Source organism: Neoarius graeffei, chromosome 18 (assembly GCF_027579695.1).
Source record: "Neoarius graeffei isolate fNeoGra1 chromosome 18, fNeoGra1.pri, whole genome shotgun sequence".
Taxonomy (NCBI): Eukaryota; Metazoa; Chordata; class Actinopteri; order Siluriformes; family Ariidae; genus Neoarius; species Neoarius graeffei.
The window spans coordinates 64,146,430-64,166,122 of record NC_083586.1 but is presented as its reverse complement, the minus strand read 5'-3'; the positions used below and the strand labels follow the sequence as shown (position 1 = coordinate 64,166,122).

The following is a 19,693-nucleotide window of genomic DNA, read 5'->3' as shown; positions in this document are numbered from 1 at the left end:
TGGGCAAAGGCCCGGCCACCAAGCGCTCGCATACGAGCCCCAACCCCGGGCCTGGCTCCAGGGTGGGGCCCCGGCTGCGTCCTACCGGGCGACGTCACGGTCCTGGATTTTTTCTCCATAGGGGTTTTTTGGTGAACTGCTCTTGGTCTGGCCTGTCACCTAGGACCTGTCTGCCTTGGGAAACCCTAACAGGGGCATAATGCCCCCGACAACATAGCTCCTAGGATCATTCAAGCACACAAACCCCTCCACCACAATAAGGTGGCAGTTCTAGGAGGGGGTCCCTGTACTTGATCATACTAAACCATTTGTTATTCTGCCTGACTCTAGTGATTTAGACCCTGTTTACTTTACTTTTGGACTCTGAGACTGTTATGTCCCTGTACTTGATCATACTAAACCATTTGTTATTCTGCCTGACTCTAGTGATTTAGACCCTGTTTACTTTACTTTTGGACTCTGAGACTGTTATTTCTCTGTGACATGCTGTTTGTACATCAACCAACCTTTGGCATGAACTTGACTTAGATTCTTGCCTCACTTCTTGGATTTGGCTACCTGTTTGCGATGCACCCGCTCTCCCCTACAGTTGTGTCCATAAGTACCTGTACACGCTGACAGGATACTTCGCCATCATGGATGCAGCAGAAGAGGCAAAGCAGACTGCTCTTTCAGCTCAAGGGTGACTGTTGGGAGAACATCAGCAGATGTTGAGTGATATTAAAACATGATGGAAAAAACACTTTGTCAGTGTCCAAAACCTGTAGTAGTGTATTTTCTTGTAACGTTAGTGGTATACCTACCGAGCTGATAACAGCATCATGTGGTGTCATGCCAGTATGCACTCCTACTTGATGATGAGAGGCAACTTGTCATTCACCGAGAGCATCCACAATCGGCCAATCACAGGCCGTGTTATGACAATGTATTCGCCCAGTGTAACATTTGGAAGAAAATTAGAAGTAGATTAGACCCATATCTTTACAATTTTTCATTGGCCATCTGGTCCAATGCTTTTGAAATACAGATGGACAAATGTGAAAATTACCGGTCAATGTACGCCGGTCCAGCCTTATTTCCCACACTGTTCTAATAAACCATATGTAACACTGTTAAATGCAAATGACATTCATTTATTGTTGCTTACTGATATACTGTATATCATGTGTGCCTTGATTAAATATTAACCTGGATGTGTTTGTCTTACAGAATGCACTAAATTCATTCAGCAATAGCCAATAAAGCTTGTATGTATGTATAAATAAATAAATAAATAAATAGAACAGTTCAACAGAAGAACAGCATAGAGTAGTTCACCATTATATCACCAGACTACCTTTTTTCATTCTTCTTTTTTATCCATCACTTTTCTTTTATTTAAAATTCTCCACATAGAGATAGTTGCTTGTAATCAGTTACTTGGTTGTGCAGGTTTTGGTTAGCAGGGCTCCTGAGGTCCAAGTTGTGTGGAGATGCCTTCCTCTGGTGCATTGTAGGCAAGCCATTGAGTCAGGCACATGGTTCTGTGAGGAAAAGCCAAGGGTTACAATCGATGCTGGACCCTGAATAGGCGAGTATCCACAGACAGAAGGCAATAAAAACGTGAGTTTTGTCGAGAAGAGAAACTGAGCATTAGTTCATGTCAGTATTCCTGAAATGTCGGTTATCCCCCTTTCATAGCTGAGTTCTGCACACTTTGAGTCCAGGAGCATTGTGTCCTTTTGATTGACAGGTCCTTTTGGTTATGCAAAGGGCAGAGCCATGCTGATTGACAGCTAAACTCCATCTCTCAAGCAGCACGTGACAGCTGAACTCCATCTCATAAGCAGCATGCTAGAGACTGTAGATGATGGAGTATCTGTTAGCACATAATTTTGTCAAGTACCACATCTAAATCAGGTATTTCAGTTACCTTAAAAATTATTTCTGTAAATACTGAATTACATGTCCTTGAATTCAGCATTAAATTTTACTCTAATGCCTAATGTGTGACTTTCTTTTATTACATTCAGAGTGTGTCATTTTTGATATGCTAAATCCAGATTTGTCTGTTCACATTGAATTCAATTTCAGTGTATATTCCAACATGTTTCACTTCAGCTCCAACTGAGCATGAAGTGAACAGCACTGGTTCTGATCTGTATCAAGTAATTTTTGACATTCAGAGAAAGGGATTGTTGCTGTGGCTCTGGAGCTGGGGGGCTGTTTGGAGGCGGGGCATTGAGGAGAGGGGCAACAAGGGCTGGGGAAGGTTAGGGGGCAGGTCCAGAGGCTGGGGTGTGTTTTGGGATGAGGGGAGAGGAAGAGAGGCACTGTAGGGAAGAGCACCAGGCAAAGCATGGGCAGGCAATGGGGAAGTGGAGTTCGGACGCATCTGATTCAGAGTCAGTCTGCGTTGGTCACAGTGGAAAGGGTTCGTGGGCGATGGAGCACTCAGACCTAAAGAGGAGAAACAAAAAAAAGAGAAGAGAATGGAAAATACTAAGTACAACAGTTTTTGTAGCAAAAGCTAGCTCCTAGTTGTGGCATCCCACAGGGTTCTCTCCAAGAACCTCTCCTGTTCACATTATATTACATTAATGGCATTTAGCAGACACTCTTATCCAGAGTGATATACAACATACCAGTGGCGGCTGGTAGTCTTTCAAACAGGGGAGGCTGGTTGGTTACGATAGTTCCAGATTTTAAAAGAAAAAACACATCAGTTTTGCCCATACTCTTGCCTCTGATCTGGCTGATTGTTGGCAGGGTCACAAACTGTGAAATAACAGGTTCTTTTGGCCCATTAGCCTACTGTCCAATATACATGATGGTGGTGTTGGGGGGGTATACATGGATTAAAGTTTTCCGTCGCTATGACGGCTTTCCGTCAACTGGGAGCGCTAAAGGTCAATAATGAGAGTGATGCAGATCCGAGGAAGAAAAAAAAAGGGGGTAGGCCCATAGGTCTGACACCGATGTGATTTAGAACTTCACCAAGCTGCTATGATTGCCTGTTGTTGAACCCTTTCTTATGCTATGTTTGAGTATATGTAAAGGAATAAGTTGTTGCGCTAGTTAGGCATAAATAAATAAATACAGCCTCCGCTACTGTCTAGTCCCGGGGAGGCTCGGCGTAGGCAGCGAGCCGCGGTGCTTGGCTTGAGTTTCGTTTCTATTGGCGGCTCCAGCCCGACTTTGCACGCTCGTAACTCGGCCAGGGGAGGTCCCAGCCCCGAGGCAAGCCGCGGCGCTCCGCATCAGTTTCCTTTTAACGGCGGCTCCACTGATGAAACAATTTGGCTGTCCTACTACTAGGCAACTACTTGCCTACTACTAATACTAGGCCTATTGTAGTAGTAGTAGTAGTAATAATAATAATAATAATGATATTTGCCTATTGAAAGGTGATCAGGTAAAAAATCTAAACAGCCCTGTTGAAGCCACAGCAAGATCTATGCTATTAAGCCTTTTGTAGGTTAAACAGGCTTCGGCAGACAACGTTCTGGAAAGGCTGTGTTTTTCTTTGGTTTGATTAGCCTACGATTTAATCTTTAAACATTATGGTTTCAGCAGTTCGCTTAAACATTGGAGGCTGCAGAGTCAGGCTGCAAGATTTCCCGACACTTGTTTAAGATGCCAAACTTCATAGTAAGGAGAAAATAATTCCACAGTATTTAGTGCCTCATCAGTCTCAAAAATTAATAGTGAAGGAGCAACGCGAATTAAGTCCCAAAAAACATCTCGTAGGCCTATATTTTACATTTTCAAAAAAGTCTGGAATTGGAAGTCAGTCAGTGGAGTGTAATGAAGTGTCTCATTCACTAAGCACAAAAGGTAAGAAAACAGTGGAAGCCAATACTCTGAAGCTCAAAATTCAGGAAAGTGGCTCCGGTGTCGCAAGTGCACAAGAACAGTTATTTGAAAGTTAACCTGATGAATTTGTGTGTGCGCGTGCGATTTCATGAAGAACCGGGACAGTTGGCATTCGGTGAAAGATTCACACCTCTGACTCATTCTATTCATGTGCGCCCTCTCGCCCACTGCTGCTTCGTTTTCCCGATTTACACACGTGTCTGAAGATGGAGTTTTCAGAAATCTCCACTCTGCCCCGAGTTTGCGAAAGTGTTAGGACTGGGACTGTTTTGGCCTCTAGAGGCCGCTGTTATTTCCTTTTCTTGTCATGTTTGTTTTGGCCTCTAGAGGCCGCCACTGTGTTTTTGTGTTTGTCTTGATTGCCTGTTTCCTGCCCTGCCTTGTTCCTTAATTGTTGTGTGTATAAATACCCTTCTGTTTGTTCCCTTGTCACGGAGTCTTTTTCCTATGCTATGCTGTTAGTGCTAGTTCCCTCTGTCCCATGTACCTTGCCTGTGTCTTAGTATTCTTGGTTTTGTTGCTTTCTTTTTGACTTTGTGGATTTTGTTTTGACCTTTGAATCTTCTTAGCATTTGAGTTTTTGCCTCTTCTTTTCTGAGTTGGATTTTGGACATTGAACCTTTGGATATTTTTATTTTTGTATATCTTCTGAGCTTTTGGATTATTCTTTTTGTTTTTTTCCCTTGGATTGTATATATTTTGTAAATAAACCTTTTGATACTTTTCTACTTCTGCCTCACGCCTCTGCACTTGAGTCATCCCCCTGGTGGCCTAGTGGGGGTTTGCTGGATTATCGAACCAGGTTCGAATCCCAGCAAAACCCTAACAGAAAGTAGCTGTTTTCAGTGACTGAAACCTCCGTATACAGTACCAGTCAAAAGTTTGGAAACACCTTCAAATTCGATGTTTTTATTTTTAATTTTTTTCCTACATGTAAATGAATACTGAAGTCATCCAGACTATGCAGCAACACGTAAGGAATCATTTAGTAAACTTTAAAATGTTAATCAAACCAAAATATGTTTTAGATTCTTAAAGTAGGCACCTTTTGCTTTGATTACAGCTTTGCACACTCTTGACATTCTCTCATTCAGCTTCATGAGGTAATCACTCGAAATGGTTTTCCAACAGCCTCGAAGGAGTTCCCAGAGGTGCTGAGCACTCGTTGGCTGCTTTGCCTTCACTCTGCGGTCCAACTCATCCCAAACTTTTTCGGACTGACTGACCTTCATTTCTTAAAGTAATGATGGACTGTCGTTTTTCTTTACTTAGTTGAGTAGTTCTTGGCATAATATGGATTAGAACAGTACTCAAATGGGGCCATTCACTGTATACCAACTCTACCTCTTCACAACACAACTGATGGTCTCAAACACATTAAGAGGTCAAGAAATTCAAGAAATTAACTCTTGACAAGGCACAGCTGTAAACTGAAAGCCATTCCAGGTGACTACCTCATAAAGCTGACTGAGAAAATGCCAAGATGTGCAAAACTGTCATCTAAGCAAAAGGTGCTGACTTTGAAAAATCTAAAATATAAAACATATTCTGGTTTGATTAACACTTTTTTTGTTTACCAAATAATTCCATATATATTTCTTCATAATGTCGATGACTGACTTTAGTATTAATCTACAATTCAGAAAATTTTAAAATAATGAAAAACCACTGAATTAGAGGCATTTCCAAACTTTTGACTGGTACTGTAGGTGTGAATGAGAGGTGCAACCAAATAAATAAATATGCATCTTTTTTATCCGGCTACATGTAGGCTATCACTGCGCAAAGCCTCTAATGTTGAAATGGTAGTAATATTTGTTAAAATAATAGTAGGCTAATTTCCACATTAATTGGTAAAATGGCACAAGGGATGTGATGGGGGGATGGCCGTTTTATAAGGGGGATGATATGAGATTTTTATTTCAGAAGGGAGATGCCATCCCCCCACATCCCCCCCTCAACTCGAGTACTGTGTATAAGGCCATATTTCACCTGACATAGGCCCTTCGATTTCCATCACTAGAGCGCGTCAAATTACTTTCGGTTTTGCCAGCATGGACGCGCTTCTTTTAAATGAAGGCACAGATGTGTCAGACATTGACAAAACGGTAAAGAATAAGTGGAGATGGGCTTGGCGAAATGAAATGGGCGATAATGGCAAGCTCCTGTTGCTGTGCCAAGGAAAAAGAAACAAAAACAGGCATCAGGTGTTGCCAAACTAGATGCCTTTGGCTTCACTGCGAAGAAGCAGAAAAAGTGAACTTTCACTTTACTTTTCTTGTTTCCTGGCTTTATTTCAACACATTTTCTTATTTTTTCTTTCTGTTCCACTCTTTTGAAAGCATGGTTCAAGTTCGACTGCACTTGCACTTTTCTCTGAACCACTGTTGTGCATTATTTAAGTATTGTTGAAATAAATTTGCACTTTGCGCTGAAAACTTGATGTTTCATCATTTATAGCCAGTAATGACAATGGTAAAGTCTTGCCTTAGCTTTAGTCATTGTTAAAATTATGTAAATGTACTATAAGTAGGGGCCGAGGAGATAATGGACAACATGACGTTTAAAATTTGACGCATCGCTGATGTGGTAGGGGCCAACGACATGGAGCTTTTTTTTTTTCAGTCAGATGATTTTTTTTTGCTTTAATCCATGGGTATATTTTAACATTTTATATTTTAAAATTGTGGCATGTTGTTTAAAAATTGATCATTATTGAAAGCAGCTCTTTGTCAGGAACCTCAGCAGTAACAGCAGAGTGTTCTGGAATAGGCACAAGCACTGACCTTGGGGAGCCAAACATAGAGCTGGGGGCCACACATTTCATTCAATGACACTTTCCCTATATTTTACTTATTTTGACTGAGAAATGTTTTATTGACAATTTTGATAACCCTTCACTTTTAATCCAGGCCTGTAGTGTGAAATGTTCTTGGCTGTGTTTTTGTTTAACAATGTTTTCCAAATTGTAGCTGTGTTTAACTCATATCCAGAGAAATATATATTCCAATATAATATACTCAGCATAAACATTTTAAATAGATTCTATATTTTTGGTCCATCCATGACATATTACTAAAGTAGCCTATTTACTGTTGTTGATGTGGGTCACTTGCTGTTAGCCAATTCACTTTCTCGTACCAGGAGAGCTGAAAGGAACGCGTATTATTCCCTACCTTTTTCACCAAGTCAATTTGAGGCGTTGGTCTACCCTGCTCTTTAATTTTAATTTTTTCCTCGAAAGGAAGACTGGCAAATGGCTTCGCCAAAATTAAATCAGCAATGCTTGGCATCCGTGCGCAGCTTTCTTGCTAGCTGACTAGCCCCCTCAAGTTCAAGTTCAGTCACTCAAATAAACGACATTTCTGGAACTAAGATAGCAAACTTGACAACACTATATTTACACTTTATTTACAATGAAAATATATACAAACTAAAAAAGCTGGTAGAAACCGTATGTAATGAATGAAATCGAAATGTAAGCTGATCTCTTACAATACACCACAGCACTTGCGAATCTGCATGGGACTGAACTGAAATTCACTGCTGCCTGTCTACAGTTGAAACGAGCTGTCAATCAAAGAAAATATCCGGCCGCTTTCACCAATCACCAGTCTCCTTGTGGAAAGCTTTGCCATGTCCCTCTCATTGCCTCCCACTGTGAGGCTGGGAGTCCGTGGGCGGGCGTTTTCGCAGTACTTGTCCAATAACCGTCTTGCATTTTGAGATTGAAAAGCGTATCGCTCCCAAATGCCATTGAAGTGCACTGAGGCTGCGCTGCATCGTGCTGTCACGAGGGGGAAAAACTCACGCACACATTAAAGTTATAACGGAATGATTTCGCACTGTAGTGGTTTGAGCACATATATTTCTATGATTCTGGATCTGAAATGGCAATGTTATAAGGTCGGCTATAACATAAGCCTAGCACAATTCATCCTACACGATGTTCGTCATTTTTAGAGGAGGCTGAGCCTCCCTTGTTGTCTTAGAGCAATCGCCCGTGCTACATACCCAGAACAGCCTGTGGAGCAGTTGGGGGTTAGGGGCCTTGTTCAAGCGCACTTCAGCCATTCCTGCTAGTCCAGGGAATCGAACTGGCAACATTTTGGTCCCAAAGCTGCTTCTTTAAACATTAGCCCATAGTCTACATGCTACCCCTGGGCCAAATTATCCACCGTCATGGTTTGAATTTTCATTGCTATGCAGATGACACAGATTTACAACAGCCACAGGCCTTCTACGTTTGCCCCACCCCCTCCTTCTCTAAATACATCCAAGATCTAAAGCTGAGGATGAATAATAACTTTTTAAAACTTAATGCTGATAAAATGTACCTTTTACTAATTGTTTCCAAATCAATAACCTTTTTCAATGGTAATTTTAATCTGGTCATTGATGGCACTGTCATTAAACCTTTACCTATTGTACATAACCTTGGTATTATCTTTAAGTTTGCCATCACTTTTTAAAATCACATAAACTCCTTGTCTAAAACGGCCTTTTTTCACCTTCGCAACGTTGCATGTCTCCGTCTTGCACTCAGCACCAAGGATGCTGAAACGCTCATTCATGCTTTTTTTTTAGATTGCGACTATATTATTGTAATGCTCTGTTCATTGGTCTCCCAGACAAGTTAATTGTTCAGCTTCAGTAAATAAAAAACTCTGCAGCCAGAGTCCTCACCCACACTAAACACTCAGGGGTTAAAAATGAGCATGGGTTATTATGTATGTGAAGTATACATGTATGTGAATAGATCCTTTATAAAGGTTACATTTGTGTGTGCTCGTGTCTAACCTGACAGGAAGGGGTTCTTGCTCTTTGCCGGTATATTGGAGGGGTTGAGAGTGTGCGTTTGTGAGTGCTGCTTTGAGGGAATCAATGTGTCTAGGTTGACAAGTGATGCAGCTGTAGGGCCAAGAAAAGCCTCAGGTGTACAGCACTTTCTAGGGGCCACTGAATCCAGTGGGGGACCAAGATGAGCACCGTCAGAGGTCACCGAACTTGTCTCAACTCTGCCATTTACCTGCCCACCCACCACCAAGTCAGCAAATGGGTCTATATCTGAAATAGAGACAAAAATAAATGGATTTGATACTTTGGCTATCATATACAGACAGAAATGTAATTTATGTTCTCAACATATACAGTGATGTTGTCTCCATCCCTCAACTAATGGCCATTTAATGCTACATTTTAACAACATCTAATATGGTGATGGGGATTCAACCAAAGGGAAGAAAAATGCATGTGACAAACAGAAATGGAATGCAGAACAGGCTCAAAAAACAAACAAACAAACAGAAAAAAAAACAGCAGTACCTGCTGGACTCTCACAGCGAGGACTGAACACACTGTTAGGTCGTTTGTCTCCAGGTTCCTCTTCCTCACGAATGGAAAATGGGTCAACCCCTGCTGAGGCTTTGTTATAACACATACCGGATGTCAAATAAACACTGTCTCCATAGTTTGTGTGAAAGTGTATCTGTAGTTTTGTTTATTCTGCACGGTACCTGGCCGAACTGGACTCCTCCATGGTTGCTCTGCTGATTTAGATGTGGGCTTAGGGGGCAGGGTTCCCCATGGGTCTGGTGGAGATTGGTTTGTAATCCAGTGGTGCTCTGGGCTACTGGAAGAGGGGTTGGGTTTCCATGGACTATCAGCTACAGGGGTACTGGTGTTACCCACAGCTATAGAGAACGAGAAAGACAGAGAATGGTATATTTCCATATATAATCCATAATAAGGATTTTTTTCTAGTTTCTGTCACTCACTTTTTAAATTCACACCAAAAAAACAATAGATCAACTTACCTACAGACTCCCAGGGATCAGAGGTTAAAGGGCAGGAGGGCTGGGTATCCCAGAGATCATCACTGGCCGGCACTTCAGATTGTCCAGATGGTCCAAATATGTCAACCAGATCAATCATGGCTGACTGAAAGAACAAACACATGATAAGACAATCAGACACCAGTAAAGCTGCTACAGGACTTCAATAAAGTTCTATCTAATCTAATCTAATCTAATCTATCTAATCTAATCTACAGAGAATCCTAGTTGGTTGAGTTCACTGTTTGTTAGTTTCAGAGTCTTGTAAGAGATTTCCTTTCCTTTTACTTCTATTAGGGAAATGTCCTCATCCACGTTCCCCTGTCTCACCCTAATACGAGTGCTTTATTATCAAAATTTACTTTTGTTTGATGATTAATCAGGCGGCATGGTGGAGTAGTGGTTAGCGCTGTCGCCTCACAGCAAGAAGGTCCGGGTTCGAGACCCGTGGCCGGCGAGGGCCTTTCTGTGTGGAGTTTGCATGTTCTCCCTGTGTCTGCGTGGGTTTCCTCCAGGTGCTCCGGTTTCCCCCACAGTCCAAAGACATGCAGGTTAGGTTAACTGGTGACTCTAAATTGACCGTAGGTGTGAATGGTTGTCTGTGTCTATGTGTCAGCCCTGTGATGACCTAGTGACTTGTCCAGGGTGTACCCCGCCTTTCGCCCATAGTCAGCTGGGACAGGCTCCAGCTTACCTGCGACCCTGTAGAAGGATAAAGCGGCTAGAGATAATGAGATGAGATGATGATTAATCAATCAAGTCATAATCACTGTGTACTTGAGATGCAGAAAGTAGTACAGCAAAGAGCAAAACAAACAAAAAATGGAAGAAACTGTAACATGGAGTAAAACAATACACTGTAATGAAATGAAAAAAGCATGAATGATTTTAAAGCTATCCTTTATGTGTATAGCAGCTAACTGATTATTTTATTTAATTAGATAGTTAGCAAAATGGATAATTATTATGCATACAGGCCACTTTTTCCATGGAATAAAAGCGTGTGTTCTATTCCCTTCTAGTGGGTTTCATTCATTTGGTTTGATAGCATGCAGTATTGTTAGCATATGGCTTATCCTATGTGTATTACGACACTCTATCCAATGGAGAATGAGTGTTGAATATGGTTTACGATATTGCATGGTTGTCAAGACAACATAATGTCAGACGTTGGAGATGTCAAACTTCCACACTAGCGAGCAACAGTGATAATTTGTAAACAAACATGGCCACCAGGTTTGCTTAGTTAAAAATGGAAGATTTTGAGAGAATTTCGGCTGCCAGGTTGCTCCGTTGTGTGTAGCTGTCGATGTTGATTTTAAAAGTAACTAAGTAAATTACACAGGGAAATGAATACTTAAGTCTAAGCGGAAAATACTGTAGCAAGCGTGCATGGAAGAACAGTCTGAAGACAGAAAGTTTAGTTTCTCAGTCATTAGCCTGTGCTACTAGCTCTCAGTAGCACTGACTTGACTATGATAGCATTGGCCTTTGCTAACACTACTGTTCAATGCTACGCTGGCTGGAAGGTAACGAGGCTGCCCTGTTAATAGCACTGAGTCACAGGTAAGCTCGTGTTGGCCTTTGAGAATGCTGATATGAAGAGAGTGTGTATGTATAATAATAATAATAATAATAATAATAATTTTGGCTGGCTTTTTTTGTGGTCTATCAGAAATATTCCACTCATCTTCGACTCACTGTCAGGGTGCAGGCATCTTACAGATGTAATTGGAGAGGAGAGTAGAGCATAAACAGTAATGAAGCCAAATCATGAGACTAGAATCATGGTCAAGGACAGGCAAGGGTCAGTCGATTGGCAAACAGAACAATGTAGACAAGGCAGGAAGGATAGCAAGAACCAGAATAACAATAGGCAGTCAGAAAGATAAGACTTGGTATGCACTGGAGAACACAGAACGATACTTCGCAGTGAGTGTTTGTGAGAGAGGGGTTTAAGTAGCATGGTGCTGATTGATGATGAACCTCAGCTGTGTTCAATACTCCGGTTATAGGGGGTGCTGTGGCTCATGGGCATTGTAGTCTTGGGTGGCCATGTTTGTAGTTTGCTCAGCATTGTTGTTCTCAATACTCATACTGACATAACCCTCCCCCAAAGAGCTACATTCTTCCTGGGGTGCCTTTATCTGGGTGTTGAGCATGGAATTACTGCTTTCACAAAGGGTCCAAGATGTCCTTGGCTGCCACCCAGCTTCATTCCTCAGGCCCATAGCCCTCCCAGTCTACCAAATACTCAACCTGACCTCCTCTGCGTCTGGAGTTGAGTAGCCTATTGACTTGGTAGATGGGCTCACCTTTGAGGCTTAGTGCTGGGTGCGCTTGAACTGGGGAGTTTTCAGCAAGTGGCCCTGGAATGGCAGGTTTTAAACAGGAGACATGAAATGTAGGTGAGATTCAGCTGTGAGCAGGAGTTCTAACCTGTGTGAAACTTTGTTTATGCGTCGAAGTACCTTGAACGGACCAATGTACCATGCTTGCAGTTTTCGGCATGTGTTGGGTTCTCTGAGGTTCTTGGTTGAAACTCACACTCTGTCACCTGGTGAGAACTCTGGGTTGCTACTTCTATGCTTGTCAGCATATTCCTTGTACTTGGCATTGACCACCTCAATATGCTGGTGAACCTCCTCCCAGATGGCCTGGCTGCGAGAAAACCAGTCATCCACAGTTTGGACTTTGACTGGTGAGTTGTCCCAGGGGAACAGTGGTGGTTGGGAGCCAAGTATGCACTGAAAGGGGGTTAGTTGAGTTGCTGAGTGCTTAAGTGAGTTCTGTGCATACTCGGCTCATGGGATGAAGCGAGACCAGTCCCCCTGGTTTCTCAGACAGAAAATCCATAAGAAGCATCCAATTTCCTGGTTTGCCCCTTCCACTTGGCCATTAGATTGGGGATGGTAGCCTGACGTGAGACTTACTGAAACATCAAGTCATTCCATGAAGCAAGTCCATAAGCGAGAGATAAACTGGGGACCTCTGTCACTGACTATGTCCTCAGGGATACCATAGTATCTGAACACCTGTTGGAACAATAGTTCTGCTGTCTGAAGTGCTGTGGGGATGCCTGGAAGTGGGAAGAGTTTCAGTGCCTTGGAAAACTGTCCACCATCATGATGGTGGTGTTGCCCTGCGATGGTGGTAAGTCAGTGATATAGTCAATTGCTATGTGTGACCAAGGTCTCTGAGGGACTGGAAGTAAACAAAACTTACCTGCTGGAGGAGTTCATGGAACCTTTGCTTGTGCACACTCGGAGCATGATGTGATGAACTGGTTAATCTCCGTGAGCATGTTTTCCCACTGGTACTTGTTCCGAAGCATCTGATGAGTCCAATAGCTGTCAGGATACCCTGTGGTGGGAGATGTGTGTGCACAAGTGATGAGTCGCTCTCAGAGATGCTTGGGTACATAGAGGAGGCCCGGTGGAAGACTGACTGGAAGTGTCCTGGGTTGCAACTTCCTTATTTCCTGATCTAAGTTCCATGTAATGGACTGCAAGAAGCATTTGGAGGGAAGAACTGGCGGGATCTTGATGATCTGAGACAAAGGTGCGGGACAGGGCATCTGCTTTTGTGTTCTTAGGGCCTGGATGAAATGAAATGGTGAAGTTAAAACATGTGAAGAAGAGTGCCCATCTAGCTTGGTGTGGGTTTAGTCTTTTAGCCTTCTTAAGATACTCCAGATTCTTGTGGTCTGTGAGGATTACAAAGGGCTGAGTGGCTCCCTCTAGCCAGTGTCTCCACTCCTCAAGAGCAAGCTTGATGGCTAGTAGTTCATGGTTCCTGACATCATAATTTCTCTCTGCAGCAGTGAGTTTTTTGGAAAAGAATGCCACAGCGTGAAGTTTTTGTCTTTTGCTACAACACTGGGATAAGACATACTGACACTTGTTCAATATCATGCTAGCTGAATGGAATATATCTGATATACTGCTCAACACCAGCCAATATTATTTAATTAATTTGGTAGGTAGCAAACAAGATTGTGGCCAAGGTTCAATCCTGCTCCATGTTCACTTTGTGCTGCAAATGACCACAGATACAACAGATTGTACATGCGTTTCATTTGAGAACATAATAAGGATTTGTTAAAGGTATTAATGGAAAACAGGGTGAATTGATGTTCTCATACCTCCCCGGGTCCAGATTCACTGCCCCTCCTGCTCTTGTCTACAGCTTTCTCAACTTGGGATTCATCCTCTTGACCTCTGCGATGCTCCTTTACAGCAAAAAAAAAAAAAAAACAGACCTGAATAATGAAAAAAATCTACATCTACGTTCATTAAATCTAGACAGCCTTCTGATTTAATCATCTCATCTCATTATCTCTAGCCGCTTTATCCTGTCCTACAGGGTCGCAGGCAAGCTGGAGCCTATCCCAGCTGACTACGGGCGAAAGGCGGGGTACACCCTGGACAAGTCACCAGGTCATCACAGGGCTGACACATAGACACAGACAACCATTCACACTCACATTCACACCTACGCTCAATTTAGAGTCACCAGTTAACCTAACCTGCATGTCTTTGGACTGTGGGGGAAACCGGAGCACCCAGAGGAAACCAACACGGACACGGGGAGAACATGCAAACTCCACACAGAAAGGCCCTCGCCGGCCACGGGGCTTGAACCCAGAACCTTCTTGCTGTGAGGTGACAGCGCTAACCACTACACCACTGTGCCGCCCCTGATTTAATCAAATCAGTGAAATTTAGTTCCGTCTGAAATGTGGTGATTGTGATATCTGTTTATTTCTGTAATATCTCACAAAATATCAGGCCATTCTGTGGCTGGGAAGTTATTTAATTTGAGGGGATTAAAGCAAATAATGTGCATGAAATCGCTCGCTTGGCGCAGTCAAGCAGACAGAGGAAGTCCGTGTGCGCATGCGCAGGTTTACCTTCTTCTTCTTTTGGGTTTTACGGCAGCTGGCATCCACAGTGTTGCATTACTGCCATCTACAGGTTTCCCTTTGAGCGTGCACTGACAGTTCCATCATTCTGTCGCTAAACGAACAGCTGATCACACCGAGGTGCTCACTGAGCGCCAATATTTATTAGTTCGGTCTTGCGTTTCCTTTCCTTCGTATATAACATAACGTCTTTTCTTCTCGCTTTCTTTCCATTACTGTAGTAAGTAGTAGTAAGTAGTAAGCTTTCTTTCACATTTCATTCTCACACTCACGTCCTCCATTTTTCTCTCCTGTTTCAAATTTGTATCCCACAATGCCTTGCGTGAACGGGGAAAGCCCACCACGTGATGCATGACATAGTATCTTGAATTGGGTCATGGTGAAGCAGGAAAAACTAGCAGAGAATTTAGGGCCATGTGGCTCTAAATTAATTAATTGTTCTATTTAAAAAAGCTAATAAAATTGTAAGTCTGTGATTCTATTTCAGTAGCTTTCGGTCCACTAAACAAAAATAATTGTGTGTCGGGAAAATTCTTTTTATGACCTACACTTGAAAAATCTGAAAGGCAGTCTAGCTTTAATAGTCACATTTAATGTTTTGGAACGAACCTGAAACATGTTGATTCCTATTATCACCTACATTATTGAAGTTACAAACAGTCCTTCTGTCATTCTCTCAACAGCCTTTCTTTTTTCCCTTTCTTGAAATTAATATAGGAAAAAAAAAGGCCTCCATCCACTAATACGGTGCTGATGATACATTTGAGCCATCTGGCTGTTTAAGTGTGAATGCAACACTGATAAAAGGGAGATGATATCAGCATGAATGCTGGCGTATGCAGCATGTGTGTGTGTGTGTGTGTGTGTGTGTGTGTGTGTGTGTGTTACCTCTCGGCTCATGGCAAGTGCCAGTTGTAACTGCAGCTCTTCCTCTCCGCTGGTTTGAGGGCGAGAGTGCTCCAGGTCAGATGCTCTCGGAGATGAGGGGGATGCTGAAAGAGAAGAACAGAGAACTGGAAGGTAATATCACAGAGATATTGCACCTGTAGCACAGTCGGGGGGAAAGGAAGCAGCCCACAGATTTACCACAGTTACATGAACTGGAGCAAGAAGGTTCTCCAAGGGGTTCCTGCTTAAGATTATAAACATTTGAAAACAATCTTTTGACTGGTTGTTAATTTGAACTCCATCCAGAGGCTTTTACACACAGCATTACTGCATTTGGTATAAATAGGTTTTATGCATGTTAAAAAAAAATGCTAAATAGGTTCACAAACTGGGCGGCACGGTGGTGTAGTGGTTAGCGCTGTCGCCTCACAGCAAGAAGGTCCTGGGTTCGAGCCCAGCGGCCGACGAGGGCCTTTCTGTGCGGAGTTTGCATGTTCTCCCCGTGTCCACGTGGGTTTCCTCCGGGTGCTCCGGTTTCCCCCACAGTCCAAAGACATGCAGGTTAGGTTAACTGGTGACTCTAAATTGAGCGTAGGTGTGAATGTGAGTGTGAATGGTTGTCTGTGTCTATGTGTCAGCCCTGTGATGACCTGGCGACTTGTCCAGGGTGTACCCCGCCTTTCGCCCGTAGTCAGCTGGGATGGGCTCCAGCTTGCCTGCGACCCTGTAGAACAGGATAAAGCAGCTAGAGATAATGAGATGAGATGAGGTTCACAAACTCTGCTTGAGTTGTGCTGATTAAGCCTATAAAGGTTATTCCAAAGTTGTTGCTCATTTTTGTTGGCTTTTTTTTAGCTTATTATTATAACACAAGGATGAATATGTGTGTAGAATAAAATTTGAGTCATGTTAACAAGCTTATGGAAGGCTAGTTGCCTAGCGAGATACAGTGGTGCTTGAAAGTTTGTGAACCCTTTAGAATTTTCTATACAGTATTTCTACATAAATATGACCTAAAACATCATTAGATTTTCACACAAGTCCTAAAAGTAGATAAAGAGAACCCAGTTAAACAAATGAGACAAAAATATTATACTTGGTCATTTATTTATTGAGGAAAATGATCCAATATTACATATCTGTGAGTGGCAAAAGTATGTGAACCTTTGCTTTCAGTATCTGGTGTGACCCCCTTGTGCAGCAATAACTGCAACTAAACGTTTGCGGTAACTGTTGATCAGTCCTGCACACCGACTTGGAGGAATTTTAGCCCGTTCCTCCGTACAGAACAGCTTCAACTCTGGGATGTTGGTGGGTTTCCTCACATGAACTGCTCACTTCAGGTCCTTCCACAACATTTCCATTGGATTAAGGTCAGGACTTTGACTTGGCCATTCCAAAACATTAACTTTATTCTTCTTTAACTGTTCTTTGGTAGAACGACTTGTGTGCTTAGGGTCGTTGTCTTGCTGCATGACCCACCTTTTCTTGAGATTCAGTTCATGGACAGATGTCCTGACATTTTCCTTTATACCTACCATTTTTGCTGGTATAATTCAGAATTCATTATTCCATCAATGATGGCAAGCCGTCCTTGCCCAGATGCAGCAAAACAGGCCCAAACCATGATACTACCACCACCATGTTTCACAGATGGGATAAGGTTCTCATGCTGGAATGCAGTGTTTTCCTTTCTCCAAACATAACACTTCTCATTTAAACCAAAAAGTTCTATTTTGGTCTCATCTGTCCACAAAACATTTTTCCAATACCCTTCTGGCTTGTCCACGAGATCTTTAGCAAACTGCAGATGAGCAGCAATGTTCTTTTTGAAGAGCAGTGGCTTTCTTCTTGCAACCCTGCCATGCACACCATTGTTGTTCAGTGTTTTCCTGATGGTGGACTCATGAACATTAACATTAGCCAATGTGGGAGAGGCCTTCAGTTGCTTAGAAGTTACCCTGGGGTCCTTTGTGACCTCGCCGACTATTACATGCCTTGCTCTTTGAGTGATCTTTGTTGGTGGACCACTCCTGGGGAGGGTAACAATGGTCTTGAATTTCCTCCATTTATACACAATCTGTCTGACTGTGGATTGGTGGAGTCCAAACTCTTTAGAGATGGTTATGTAACCTTTTCCAGCCTGATGAGCATCAACAATGCTTTTTCTGAGGTCCTCAGAAATCTCCTTTGTTCGTGCCATGATACACTTCCACAAACATGTGTTGTGAAGCTCAGACTTTGATAGATCCCTGTTCTTTAAATAAAACAGGGTGCCCACTCACACCTGATTGTCATCCCATTGACTGAAAGCAGAAAATATACTTTTGCCACTCACAGATATGTAATATTGGATCATTTTCCTCAGTAAACAAATGACCAAGTGTAATATTTTTGTCTCATTTGTTTAACTGGGTTCTCTTTATCTACTTTTAGGACTTGTGTGAAAATCTGATGATATTTTAGGTCATATTTATGCAGAAATATAGAAAATTCTAAAGGGTTCACAAACTTTCAAGGACCACTGTAACTAATGTGGAAGAATCTGGCAGTACATATGGCTACAAGGTGGGGCTTCATGTATGGGAGGTGGGGGTCAAAAAGGAATCATTCGAATGTTTGTTGTTCACCTTCTAACTGCTAAAGGCCAAAACCTATGCAACTTCCCTTTAAGAGTCTTTGGAATTTCCTAGGAGGTAGTAAAATTGTGCATCATTACAGAGGTATGAAGTTCTGAAACAGCCACATCACAAACAATCAACATACAACTATATATACAGTACAGTAGGCATTGAACTTTTCCCATCCAGGCCACTCACATGTAAAGGAGGATGGAGAGCCTCTGGAGCGACTGAACTCCTCTCCGTATAGCGCTGCCATGCTTGGCTGGCTGCTCCTCCTGCTCGGGTATGAAGGAGGAACTGTACCTGACCCTCCACCTCCTCCTGCGCTTGCTAACCGCTCTTTGGTCTTGAGCGCCAGCGCCCTCTCGTGTCTGAGCCTATCCTCATCCCTGAGCAATGCCACCAGCTGCTTGGCCTTCTCACGCACGTTCACGCCTTGATCGCGCCCGTCCCGGTCCACGTACTGAAAGTCGCGCAGCGTCTGGATGGTGAAGGCATTTTCACGGCATTGCTGCGCTACGCGCTCTGAACCCGTCTTAGCCAAGTAGTCAAGCAGAGTCAGGGCCTAAACAAAACAAGGGGCCTAAGATGACAAGTGGCGAGCATGATTCCATTTAAAACCAAATGATAAATAAAAATAGAAACAAACATGTTATTAGCACATTATGACCTTGTAGACGTGCCTCCAGTTCTTGCCGTGATCGTTGAGGCGTTTCCACACCATGGCCATGACCTCGCTGAATGCGGCTACGCTAAATGTCAGCTCGGCGATCTCCGACATCAGAGAGCTGGATGGACCCCAAGGGTCATTGGAGGTCGCCTCGCGCACTTTCACTTCAGCCTCCGAGTAGTTGTGTACAATGTTCTTGACCTGCCGTCGCAGGGCCGAGGTCGTCATGGCTACGGCAGGTGTGTGTGTGTATGTTGGTGGTTCTTAATGAGTTCGACCCTAAAGAGGCTCAGGATCAGGAGTGTGTCTGCAGGAAGAGAGATACAGGTACAGACAAAGAGATGTTGCATTAAAATTGATCTCTGGGAGTCGAGCAATAATTGAGGTCACATCTGATTAAAATTACATGAGTGCATTCGTTTATTTCTCTTCTTTTTTTGCAGCAGAATGAGATCAATGTTCTCTTCGGGGACTTACTGTGTGTATAATTAAACAACCTGTTACAGCTGCCACTTCCTGTAGAACACCAGGACAGGAAGTGTGACAGGAAGTAGGTCATCAAGAAGTACTATCCATGTGCCAGTGTTCTGGTTCCCCAGTGGAGACTCACTGATGTTTCATGTAAAATTCAGAGTAAATGTCGTGAGTGTGAGTGATTTAGTTTAGTTTCTTACGAATGCATGGGTAACGAAAGCTAGAGGCAGTGTAACTCCCGATCACGCCTCAGCCCCTCCGTTTAATCTTACATTATTACAATCTCAGGAGAAATTCATCCAATTTTCAAAAGACAACAAAGTCGTAAGAAAAGGTACAAGCACTAATTCCGCCCCAGTCCTGCCCTTGACTCCGCCCCAAATCCTAATCTTCATAATATTTCATATAAATAAAGTTGTGCGAA

General features: G+C 42.8%; 1 protein-coding gene across 1 annotated transcript; it reads right to left on the bottom strand.

The window, feature by feature from the left end:
- Positions 1–2,161: 2,161 nt before the first annotated feature.
- On the bottom strand, positions 2,162–19,023 carry epn3b (epsin 3b). Its single transcript, XM_060899594.1, has 9 exons — positions 18,796–19,023; positions 18,321–18,690; positions 15,502–15,605; positions 13,834–13,920; positions 9,672–9,795; positions 9,372–9,548; positions 9,181–9,279; positions 8,656–8,922; positions 2,162–2,439 (listed from the first exon to the last, which is right to left on the bottom strand). The coding sequence occupies exons 1-9, from the start codon at positions 19,021–19,023 to the stop codon at positions 2,162–2,164; spliced, it is 1,734 nt and encodes a 577-aa protein (XP_060755577.1).
- Between the last annotated feature and the right edge of the window lie 670 nt (positions 19,024–19,693).

Coding starts and splice junctions, on each gene's coding strand:
- epn3b (XM_060899594.1), bottom strand. CDS start 19,023: ATGACGACCTCGGCCCTGCGACGGCAGGTCAAGAACATTGTACACAAC. Junction 9,796..13,833: donor GTGAATCTGGACCCGGGGAG/GTATGAGAACAT, acceptor TTGTTCTTTCAG/TCAGCCATGATTGATCTGGT. Junction 8,923..9,180: donor TCGCTGTGAGAGTCCAGCAG/GTACTGCTGTTT, acceptor TCTCTATTTCAG/ATATAGACCCATTTGCTGAC.